The sequence below is a fragment of the Panthera tigris genome, chromosome A1, assembly GCF_018350195.1.
Source record: "Panthera tigris isolate Pti1 chromosome A1, P.tigris_Pti1_mat1.1, whole genome shotgun sequence".
Taxonomy (NCBI): domain Eukaryota; kingdom Metazoa; phylum Chordata; class Mammalia; order Carnivora; family Felidae; genus Panthera; species Panthera tigris.
In genome coordinates, this window is record NC_056660.1 from 24688139 (window position 1) to 24701054 (window position 12916).

General features: G+C 37.8%; 1 protein-coding gene across 5 annotated transcripts in view; it reads left to right on the top strand.

Moving 5' to 3' along the window:
• ZC3H13 (zinc finger CCCH-type containing 13) overlaps window positions 1–12916 on the top strand; it is a 96062-nt gene that overhangs the window by 49737 nt on the left and 33409 nt on the right. For all 5 annotated transcript variants that reach the window (XM_042972824.1, XM_042972711.1, XM_042972905.1 and 2 more), the window contains 2 exons: window positions 8835–9145; window positions 11704–12168. In XM_042972824.1, the coding sequence (XP_042828758.1) occupies window positions 8835–9145; window positions 11704–12168 (776 nt within the window). The remainder of the gene's footprint in view (window positions 1–8834; window positions 9146–11703; window positions 12169–12916) is intronic.

The following is a 12916-nucleotide window of genomic DNA, read 5'->3' on the forward strand; positions in this document are numbered from 1 at the left end:
TATCTCCAAAAGATCAGTACACTTAAAAATATATAATCAGTACACCAGTATCACACCTAAAAGAAAAAAAGAATAGTATAATTTTAAAATATAAATTTTAAAAGTATTGATGATTTAAATATCTTTTATAACGTTTTCCCAATTAAGGGATATTAACACAGGTAATCATGAAGGATATAAACACTTTTTAATATTAAAATGGAACCTTTGTAGTCAGGAATTGTTTATTTGAGGCATTTTTTTTTTTTCTGCATTTGATTGAACCCTGTGTATAGACCTAAAAAGTGTCTTCATATGAATGTGATTTAGGCTAGAGATACAAAATTAAGGCACTTAAAGAAATATGTAATATAGCTGAATATAATTCTATAATACACTAAATTTATGGTAGACTTGTGTTAAAAATTAGTTTTATTTATTTTTTTTAAGTAAGCTCTGTGCCCAGCTTGGGGCTTGAACTCTCACCATCCTGATATCAACAGTCGCACGCTCTACTGACTGAGCTAGCCAGGTGCCCCCAAAATGAAAGGGTTTTATAAATATCAAAATAACGCAGTCACATTGGGGGGAAAATAGCAATTTCACAATTTTTGGTCCAATTGATCCAGTTTTGGGCTTTCATAGATGGGATATTGGGAAAATTTGTTGAGCTCATTAGAGAGTTACGAAATGTAGAATGGTGTTTATGTCCATACAAATTGTACTTGTATCTTTTGTCCAACATACTTGGCGAAATTAGAGACTTGAGAGGGGAGTTGTTCTCAAGCAGTTTCAGAGAGGTTTTCAGGAACAAGAGGTAGTTGGGAAGGTTCCAGTAATTGGTCCAGTCAGAAGTGTATACCATGGTAAATGGAGGCCAGATAGTCAATCGAGTAAAAATGTGGGGCTGCATAGTGGGGTTAATGAAAGGCACTCAGCTGCACCAGCAAAATCTATCCCAGTCTGGCTGTGGTTTGGTGGCATCTGGTGGTAATTTTTTTCACTGACAGTGAAATGACCTGTGACTGGATAGGACTTTCAGGACAATGGCAAGGATTTCAAGAATCTCCCTTACTTGGTTACCCATTTTGCTGGCCTGATCTTAGATGTTATGTCTGAGAAATGAGTCCAGAGCCTTGAGGACTTTTCTTTACCTTCCTCCTTCCCAAGACTGGTTGCTTGTTGTTTCTTGGTGTAGTCTGGTTTTCTCCCTCATCACCTCACCACCCCATCCCATCCCAGGAGAAAGTGATAACTTTAACTTGCTCCAGCAGGCAGAGGATAGGAGCCAGTTGCCTTCATTCAAATGTCTCCATTTGAATGAAGGCAACTGGCTCCTATCTTCTACCTGGCGTGTGTTGTTTCTGGATTTTATTTTATTCAGAATACTGACTCTCTTACTCCTAAAGCTTAAAAACAATCTTCTCATGTGATACCAAGTACTTGTCTCTTGTGACTTTCTATCACAATGGCGGGTACAGTTTTTAGTTCACTAAGTCATGTGATTGAGCAAATCTGTGTCAGGCTCTTGAACAAGATTCTGAAAAATTCTATTACTGACTCTTGATTACAGCTCAGGTCATGATCTCATGGTTCATAGTTCAAGCCCTGAGTCAGACTCAGCGCTGATGTTGTAGAACCTGCTTGGGATTCTCTGTCTCCTTCTCTCTCTGCCCCTCCCCTGCTCACTCTTCAATCTCTCTCAAAATAAACATTTAAAAAAAATTCTTAAGCGATTTAAATGATAAATCTAGGTTTTAATAACATTGAAGGATGTGTTGATTTAAGGATTATCTTAACAGTCTTTATTCTTAAGTTGAGGCTTTTGAAATTTCTTCATCGCAAAATGCAAAATTGAAATTGACCCAGAATTATGAGTACTCGGATTAGGGTTACTTGTTTTATGTAGGATTGGTTAGTTTGCTTGAATCAAATCTGTTTTACAAGTACATTATATATTTATGAGAAGATCTCTTTCAAAAGCTTCCCACAGACAAAAGTATTCTCCTCTTTTTGTAGATTGTTGACTTAAAAACGTTTCCCCTTGCAGGGAGTATTTATCACCTCCTGCAAAGGGACAGCAAACTCTAGGTTTAAAACAAGTCCTCACACAGAAGCATTTTCTCTCTCCATCTGATGTAATTATTTAGACAGGTAAAATCTTGCTAGATTTTTTTTTTATTGAAGGATACTTGACACATAATTTAGCTTCATGTGTACAGCACAGTGATTCATCTGCTCTGTACAGTATGCTGGGCTCACAAGCGTAGCTACCATCTGTCACCATACAGCGCTATTTCAATACCATTGACTGTGGCCCTTATGTTGTACCTTTTATCCTTGTGACTTATTTATTCCATAACTGGAAGCCTGTACCTCCCACTCCCTTTCACCCAGTTTGTCCATCTCCTCACTCCTCTTCCCTCTGACACCATCGGTTTGCCTCTTGAATTTACGGGTCTGTTTCTACTTTTTGTTTCTTTATTCGTTTGTTTTCTTTTTAGGTTCCACACGTAAGTGAAGTTAGGTGGTATTCATCTTTTTCGGTCTGACGTGTTGTGTAGCATAATACCTTTCAGGTCCATCCATGTTGTTGCCAATGGCAAGATCTCATTCTTTTTTATGGCTGAGTCCTATTCCATTGCACATATATACCACATCTTCTTTATCTGTTTATCTATTGATGAACAGTTAGGCTGCTTCCATATCTTGGCTATTGTAACTAATGCTCTAGTTAACATAGGGGTGCATATAACTTTTCAAATGCGTGGTTTTGTTTTCTTGAGGTAGATACCCAGTAATGAAATTACTGCATCATATGGTTTTTCTGTTTTTAATTTGGGGTACGGGGGGGGGCTCCACAGTGCTTTTCCGAGTGACTCCACCAGTTTACATTCCCTATCAGCAGTGCACGAGGGTTCCCTTTTGTCCACATCCTCGCTAACACTTGTTATTTTCTTGTGTTTTTGATTTCTAGCCATTCTGACAGTTGTAAGGTCATCGTCTCACTGTGGTTTTGAGTTGCATTTCTCTGATGATTAGTAATGTTGAGCATCTTTTCATGTGTCTGTTGGCCAGCTGTGTGCCTTCTTTGGAAAAATGTCTCTTCAAGTCCTCTTCCCGTTTTTAATTGCAATTACTTGGTGTTTTTTTGGTGTTGAGTTATATACACTCTTTATACATTTTGGGTAATAACCCCTTACAGGATATATCATTTGCTACAAGTCTCTTCTCCCATTCAGTAAGTTGCCTTTTTGTTTTGATGGTTCCTTAGCTATACAAAAGCTTTTTATTTTGGTATAGTCCCAGTAGTTTATCTTTGCTATTGTTTCCCTTCCCTGAGGAGACGTATCTAGGAAAATGTTAAGGCAGATGTGAAAAAATTACTGCCTATGTTTTTTTCTAGAGGTTTTATGGTTTCAGGTCTTTAATCCGTTTTGAGTTTATTTTCATGTATGGTGGAAGAAAGGATCCAGTTTCATTCTTTTGCATGTAGCTGTTCAGTTTTCCAGCACCGTTTACTCCATTTCCCCATTTAATCTTTCCTCTTTTGTCATAAATTAATTGACCACGTAAACATGGGCTTATTTCTGGGCTCTCTGTCCTGTTCCATTGAACTATGTGTCTGTTTTTGTGCCAGTGCCAATACTGTTTTGATCACTATAGTTTTGTAGTATATCTTGAAATCTGGAATTGTGATACCTCCAGCTTTGTTTTTTTCTTTCCTCAAGATTGCTTTGGCTATTCAGGGTCTTTTGTGGTTCCATACAAATTTTAGGATTATGTGTTCTAGTTCAGTGAAAAATGCTGTTGGTATTTTGATAGGAATTACATGGAATCTGCAGATTGCCTTTTGAACAATATTAATTCTTCCACTCAATGAGCATAGTAGGTCTTTCCATTTGTTATTTTCGATTTCTTTCATCAGTGTTTTATAGTTTTCAGAGTACGGGTCTTTCACCTCCTTGTTTAAGTTTACTCCTAGGCATTTGATTGTTTTTTGGTGCAGTTGTAAATGGAATGGTTTTCTTAATATCACTTTGCTACTTTGTCATTGTTGTATAGAAATGCAATCAATTCCTGTGTAGTAGTTTTTCACCTTGCAACTTTACTGAATTCATGTATTCTGATAGTGTTTTGGTGGAGACTTCAGGGTTTTCTCTTTATAGTATCATGTCATCTGCAAATAGTGACAGTTTAATTTCTTCCTTACCAATTTGGATGTCTTTTATTTCTTTTTCTTGTCTGATTGGTGTGGCTAGGACTTCCAGTGCCATGTTGAATAATTGCAGTGAGAGTGGACATCCTTGTCTTGTTCCTGATCTTAGAGGAAAAGCTCTGTTTTTCACCATTGGATATGATGTTAATTGTGGGTTTGTCCTAGATGGCTTTTGTTATGTTGAGGTATGTTCCTTCAAAAGCCACTTTGTTGAGAATTTTTATCATAAATGGATGTTGGATTTTGTCAGTGCCTTTTCTGCATCTGTTGAGATGTTCATAATGATTTTTATCCTTTGAGATCTTGCTAGATTTTGAATGACACTTCCCTGCCTAAATCTCTTCAGGGGTTTTCTTCATGCTGAGAATAAAATCCAGACTTTTACCATGACCTGGATGACTTCACATCATCTGACCTTCTCTCATGTAACTCTCCACTCATAAGTTGAAGCTACCCTTGTCTTTCTGTTTTCCTCATGTCTGGTGATATCTCTTGCCTGCCTTCTTTGTTGTTGCTGAACCCTATGCAAGGCAAGTTCTGTCCCCAGATTTTCAGCTCATGGTTCAGATTTCACCTTCTCAGTCAAGGCCCTTTCCTTCCAAGCAACCTAAAGTTGTCTGCCTCACATTTATTTTATTTTTTGGACCTAACAGTTTCTGTTTCATTACCCTGTTTTACAAACTTTGTTGCATTAACGAGCTGAAATTGCTTTGCTTTCTTGGTGGTGGTCTACTTCTAGACCATATAGTTAGGGCAGACTGGTTTTCAGTCCACTGGCTGTCTTATTTTAGGGGTGTTGTCATAAACAGGAAATGAGTTATTATATGGAGAGTACTTAAAACGGTGTCATGTACACAGCAATATATGTGTTACCTGCTGTTATTATTGGTATTATTATTATTATTGCTATTGTTGTTATTATTATTATTATTATGTGAGTGGTTTTGTCTGCCTTCTTTGCCTCTGCATTCTTAGTGCCAAAAATAATGCTTGGAGCATAGAAGGTGCTCACTTAATATTTGCTCAGTGAATTAAAATGACTATTTTATATAAGGATATGTTTCTTATGTAAAATAAAACAGCTTAAATATTTCTATGTGTGAAATCTGTATCGTGTTATATTGTATTTTACCACAGGAAGCAGATTTTGGTAGTGTTCATAGTCCATTTGTGGGTTTTTTTTTAAGTATACTTTTTGCATGATGATTTTAAAGGGTGAGTTATAACTGTTACATTATAAAAGCATATTTTCATATTGGAGGAATAGAAACCATCATTGTAAGAAAAATTGGTATTAGTAATTTTAAGAAAGTGCAGGGTAAACATATTGGTTTGTAGGTAAAATATAGTATCTTGAATGAGAGACATTTTTTTTTAACTTCATAATCTTTCACATTTTTCCCCAAATGAAATATACCCTAAATATTCTCATCTCATATTATGTCTTAATTATATCAGCATTAAAAACTTTTTTTATTAGAATCAAGTCAGAATAAAGATTGGCTTTCCCTATGTGCTATAAATCACAGTACTTTTGCTAACAGTGTGCAGTTTTCTGTTTTAAGGTATATAGCTTCTCTTCATCAATAAACTCTTCTTTTTTCTTTATTTGAGCTTCAAATATCCCCTCTTTTTTCTCCCTCAGGTGAGAAACAATCCAGTTCCAGAGCCCAAGACTAGTTAATCTAAAATTACCGCCCTTCTAAGTAGAAATGTATTTTAATATATCTCTGCAGTAGTTTAGAAGCCAAAGTACTAATAATTTTTATCAGGTTTCAAAGACAGTTTTATTTCTTAGACTCACACATTTTCTATATGCAGAATGAACATAGGCCCAGGTCCAGTTAGGCTGGCATCCATAATTTGACCCATATTGTTTTGGTAACAGATCCTCTCTTTTCACTATTCTTTAGTTATCAGACTTTTAAAAGAATAATAACAGGAAGATATAAAGATCTGTCTTAGCCAACTTGGGCTGTTATAACAAAATACCATAGACTGAGTAGCTTAAACTAAACAGATATTCATGTCTCACAGGTGTAGAGGCTGGGAAGTCCAAGGTTAAGGTTCTGACAGATGAGATCCCTGGGGAGAGGCTCACTTCATAGACAGCTGTCTTCTCACTGTGTCTTCACAGGGAGGGGGGAGAGAGTGAGCTCTGTTCTCTTCCTTTGCTTGTAAGGACACTAATCTCAAAATGGGAGCCCCACCCATAGGATCTCATCTAAACCAATTATTCCCAAAGACCCTCACCTGCAAGTACTATCACATCGGGGACTTGTGGAAATTGGGGGGACACAAACATTCAGTCCATAACAGATGCTGTTAAATTAAACCAACAGTTTTCCTAATTTTTTTTTTTTTCTTGAAGGCTAGGTAAACAGAAAAATGCTGAAACCATAACTTGATACCACGTTGGTGCTCTGACCTTAATTTGGTAGGGTGATTATCCTAAGCTTGAACTGAAGTTTTTTAAAACTTCCATCCTGTCAGCACCAAATTTGAATAGAAATGTGATTAGACTATAATTGTGTTTTTTCAGTGATATTATGAACTCTCATTTTTTAAGTTCTGTGAACTAATTACCAAGAGGTATTGCAGACATTCTTGAAACAATTTTTAGTATACTCCATAAGTAAAATTAACCAAAATCTCAGTTCATTGAAGAGCCACATTTTTTATTTTGTCAATTTAGATATTTCCAAATTGACTAGAACCTGATGAAATTGAAATTGGAAAGCACCAAACAAGAACCATTCTGATTCTCAATCTTGCAGTATTTTTCTGTTGACTAAGATGCATTTGAATGTCCATTGATGATAGATGGTTTTCCAAATTTGGGTAAGACTCTGTGAGCATTTCTACTCATACCTATAAGTAAAAACATTTCTGTTAAGAGTCGGTTAAATTACAGTGGCTTATGGCTTTTTTTTTTTATGAAGAGGAAATAATTTTTATGAAAGACATGAAGGCTTAGTGGAATTGCTGATAACAAGAATATTTAGGTGAATATCTACTTCCCGAGTAGGGCAGCATGTTGTAGTTAGCTGACTTTTTTTAGTCAGTTATTAATCCAAAAGGTATTTTTGTGTACTTGCTGAAATTCTTGTTCTGCAAAATTCTTTCCAATATACTGGATCACTTTCCTGAGTCAGTAACATATATTTTATGTATTTGAAGCTTTTATTGATAAAAGGTCTGCTAAGGCATCATTGATAAACAGCGTAGTTAAGGGCAGCAGTTCTCAATGAGGGGTGGTTTTGCCTCCCTGGGAACATTTGGCAATGTCTGGGGTAATTTTCGATTGTTATGAATGGGGGTAAGAGGGAGGTGGTGCTGGCGTCCGGTGGGTAGAAGTCTGGGGTGCTGCTGACATCCTGTGATGTACAGGACACCCCCCCTCCCCACTACAAAGAATTATCGAATACAAAAGGTCAGTACTGCCAAGAGTGAGAAACCCTGGGTTAGGATTGTGGATGCTAAAAACATCTCTATCATAGACACTGAATGTAAATCTAAAATACTTTGACCAGGACTCCAGAATCTTTTGGAACAAACATCTAGTCTTCAAAATGATTGTTTTGAGGAATATACTCATCTGGGTTATGTGGTCTCTGTTGTTTTTTAGACATTTCTTTTTAGTTATTGCACAAATGTATGTGTTCCAGCTTTCCATCACACACACATTTTGCATATTCATTGTAGACAGGGCCCAGGACATAACACATTGTAGGAGTGATTCAGATGTGCTTTGTGAGGTTATAAGTTGTTTCTCTGGCGTCAGTGAAAGAAGATTTGAAGGGCATAGAAGAAGCCTTAGATAAACCAATACTCATGAACTTAATCTGTGCTGGCTAAGAGTGAACATGGGTTATTTAAGATACAGACAGATTATGGACAGTATGTCCTTTCCTTCACTGTAGCATTCTTTCCCCATCCTAAATGTCAACCCAGGCTGTGCAGGCTAGGTTTGGCTTAGCCAGTGATAACTTTTCCTTTTCCCTGCAGCCTTGAATTACCAGCCTTTCACAGCCACTTTCTGCCTAGATCTTCTAGTGGGTATTTTCTTCAGCTTTTTCTGGTTTCCTCCCTCCAAGTACCTACTCACACTGTCAGAGATGATCTCTGATAAGAGTGAATTCCATACTGTAAGTGAGGGTAGTTTTCTCCCTACCTGTGCTCATGGACAGTGTTACCTGGAAAAGGAAGTGTACCTTAGAGCCAAAGCTTGGGAGCAAGGCAGTGCATATCTCATCTACAACTGTTGGCCTTGGGCTGACTTAAAATCAGATCTTAAAAAATTAACTTAGGGGCGCCTGGGTGGCTCAGTCGGTTAAGCGTACGACTTCGGCCCAGGTCATGATCTCACTGTCTGTGGGTTCGAGCCTCGCGTCAGGCTCTGTGCTGACAGCTCAGAGCCTGGAACCTGCTTCGGATTCTGCATCTCTTTCTGTCTCTGCCCCTCCTCCATTCGCACTCTGTCTCTCTCTCTCTCTCTCTCTCTCAAAAGTAAATAAACATTTAGAAAAAAAAATTAGTATTGTACAGCACTGTGAATTGAAATTTATCCTGGAATTATGGTTCACACTTTTAGCTTTAACATTCAGGCTCTTCATTGTTGCTTTTTTTTTTACAGGTCTACTTCCCCAGTAGGACAGCATCATTCTCCTCTATCTTCTAGACATCACTCATCTTCCTCACAGTCAGGATCATCTATTCAAAGACATTCTCCTTCTCCTCGTCGAAAAAGGACTCCTTCGCCATCATATCAGAGGACAATAACTCCACCTTTACGACGCTCTGCTTCTCCTTACCCTTCACATTCTCTGTCTTCTCCTCAGAGAAAGCAAAGTCCCCCAAGACATCGCTCTCCAATGCGAGAGAAAGGGAGGCATGACCATGAACGAGCTTCACAGTCTCATGATCGGCGTCATGAAAGAAGGGAAGGTATGTACTTTATCTTGATTTTTTTAGAGTTCTTTAAGTATTTTCTTTATTAAAAAACCAGACATTCAGGTTTATTGTTATATTAAGGAAAAGAGGAGAACTGTGTTGTAAGTCTTCTGTAACAGAAGAGTTCTTGAGGGCAGTAGGAGGCACTTTTAATGATACGGGAACATAAGCTATGAAATGTATGGTGTAAATGGGCATTTTCGTGTATACTAAGGCGGTGCTTTCTTCCGGTGCTAGACATTTTGGACTGTCTGATTCTTAGAGCATCCCTCTAATTGCTTAGTTGATCCTTTAAAAAAAACAAAGATGTGAACGAAAGAAAAGCAGCAACCCAGGGGGTAGAGTTTGAAAGCATCAGACATTCATAAAGAGGTAAGGGCTGGGGGACCATTAAGAAGCTCTGTGTAAACCACGCGATCAAGTTTCTAGGTGTAACTCCAGAAAGAAGTAAGCAAAGCTGTTTTCCTTTCTGGATCCCTGAGAATTAAGTTAACTTTGGATTTGCTACTCCCTCTTCAAGCTGAGATGCTATTCTAATCTGGCAGTACATCTCTTTCTCTACTCCTTGTCCAAGCTTCTTGTCCTTATTTACTTAAAGTTTTTTCCTCACTTCTCCTGAGTTGGTGTTTGAACGTAATGAGTACTCAGGAAATACCGCTTATTTGCAACATTTCTGTTTAACATGCATTTTAAAATAAGCCTCTCCATGAGTATGTTACCGCAGTCTCCTATGAAAGGTGTTGAATTTGGTTGTTCTCTATCAACAGTACAAGCAATAGTTAATCAGATTCTTTTATTCAAGAAAATGATGAATGCATAGGTAGGGACCAGAGAGAACATCTGTTGCATAGAATTGCTTCTTGTGTACATGATTTTGGAACCAGATTGGCATAGCAGTATTTATGGAACTTTGGTAAGATGGGAAAATTCTCTTAACACCTATCTATTAATTTTAATAAGATATTTAATTAGAGTTGACCAGGAATATAGTATATATTTAATGACCACTGACTGAATGAAAACTCTTTAGTGTGTTTAATAACTTTGTTTTGAAATAATGATGAGGGGAAATAGTATTCATTTAAGTCTTATAAGAATGCTTGTTTTGTGCTAAGAGTGGCTGATATTACAGGAAGAATCCATTTAATAATAAACCATGTGTTTAGTTTCTTTGTAAGGAAGGTGTTTCTTTAACCTTCCACATAAGAGATGTAGCAGATGTTTGTTCCTCCATTTCGATGTCATTTTCTGAAATAAAACTAATTTTAGTGGAAGAATGGGGAAGTAGATGACAAAATACAGTAACTAGATACATTTGTAAAGACAGATGGGGGACCTGTGGAAAAAGGATCTGGTAAGTGAGTGAACATATTTTTAGGCACAGTTGGCATTGAAAGAGGACTCGAAGTCACAGGTGTGCGCAAAAACGGATGGAGACCTATCAAATCCTTGCCTGATGCTTCTGTTCTTAAAGGCATTTGTGGATATAAGCACATGGACAAAGTAACTGGCAGGAGTTATTAATGGCAGAATCTCGGGGGTCTTGTGGACACTAGGTGTTGAGGTGGCTGGAGAAGGTCTATAGACCTAGTTACGGGGCAAAGAGAAAAGAAGACAACTTTACAATGTCTTAGGTATTAAAGCTACTACATATGCTAAAATAGCCTCAGATCTTGAGGCAGTTCCAGAGTGTCTAAGAGCAACATATAAAGGAAACTGATTTAAAAACAAGGCAGTGTTTGTTTTTTGAGGTTCTCTTGTTAATCCTTTGACGTCATACCAGATTTATGCTATAATCAATTTATGCCTCTTCCAGGCATGTCTAAAGAATAGTTTCTCTTCTTTGCAAATTCCCTTTAGAAAGGGGGTCGCCTGAGCCATTTAGGCTCTGGGCCTCTTATTTCTTCATTTACACTGACAAGGTTGAAATAAATGATCAGTGAGTTTTGTTTCAACTTCTTAAAAACTGCAGCTCTTTTCTTATTTTTCTATGAAGTATTAGAAAATGCTTTAAGTAGAGAAAACTTTAGAGACAGGAGTGATCCCACTAAACAGTTGAAGAAAAGAGAGGGTGAATAACAATATCCCTTTGCCAGCCACCTTACTAACTGTAGGCCACTCTTAAGTGCTTTAAGTACATTTGAGGTGGTCATGGGTGGTCTAGTCTGGTGGAGGTGGTTAAAGTCACTGTGTAGCTCTGGATCTAAAAGTAGTTTCTAAAAAATAAGCCATCAGTGATAGGAGATCAACTTACTTGTTTCATTTGTTGAAGATCTGTAAGTATGGGTAAGTTGGGGCACTGGAAGATCCTATTCAGAGTTTATCTAATCAAGAACAAAGTTATATCCAGGCGTTAATAAAATTACCTTTGGAATTTTAGCTTATATATGGTCTTAATTTTCTTATTTGCCCATGTTTTCTTTCTTTCTTGTCTGCAACGAACATGAATTACTATGTTTCAAAAATTGTTTAAGCTCCAAATTACGTAAATTGTCTTGTTTCTCAAAATTTTGTGAAAGGAATTCTAGTTCGTTCCCACACTTGCCTTACAGAGACCAGAAGCAAAAGAGATAGAGAAAAGGACACAAGAGAAGAACGAGAGTATGAACAGGATCTGAGCTCTTCTAGAGACCACAGAGATGACCGAGAACCTCGAGATGGCCGGGATCGAAGAGATGCCAGGGATACTAGAGACCGACGGGAACTGAGGGACTCCAGAGACATTCGGGACTCCAGGGAGATGAGAGATTATAGCAGAGATAACAAAGAGAGCCGTGATCCCAGAGATTCTCGGTCTGCTCGTGATACCCACGACTACAGGGACCGTGAAAGTCGAGACACCCATCGAAAGGAGGATGCCTATCAGGAAGAATCCCGAAGTTATGGCAGAAACCATTTGAGAGAAGAAAGCTCTCGTACTGAAATAAGGAATGATGCCAGAAATGAGTCTCGAAGTGAAATTAGGAATGACCGGATGGGCAGAAGTAGGGGGAGAGGTCCAGAATTACCTGAAAAGGGTAAGGTTTTTGACTTGTCAATAAACTGTATCTTGTATGTTTATATAGAAATTATTAAATCATTTAAGGTTTCTTTTCTAAATGCATTCTTTTTTACATTCATTAGTCATCATTTTGTCAAAGTAATTTTCAACTAGTTGAATTTTGGCCTTCCCTATAAATTCCAAATAGGAAGCGTTAAATTCCTAAGATTTAGGAATTTGCCCAAGCAGCAAAAGATAAATGGATCCCGATCCTGAGATCCCCTGGTTGAATTATATCCAGTCATGCCTACCCTCTTGATTAATGTGGAACGCTAAGAAAATTGCTGTCAGGCATAAAAGTAGAATGAAAAGAAAATAGTTTTTAGTAAACAGGTACATGTATGGTAAGATGATTATTCAAGTGGGATTAAAATGGTGGACTTTCAGACTTCATGGTATCAGACACGACTGTGTATCCCGCAGTGTGCTTGTGCTCGCTTCACACCACCTCCGATTATCGCATATCAGAATCTCGAGCCACTTTCCTTCCCCTAAAACGCATTTGCCATCACCCAGTAACTACCCACCTAAACGTATTTGTCTCCGAACTGCTTGGACTGAATTCGTTTTGGCCTTTTTCCCTCCACTGTCTTCTCTCCCTCCCCTGAAATGCTTCTACAGAATTCTGAGCACTCATTCTTTCTGTTGATCTTTTGGTCCATCTTGGTCAACATTACAGCTTCACACTAAGCTGAAGGCCCCTTACCTTCTCCTTCATAGTAGTC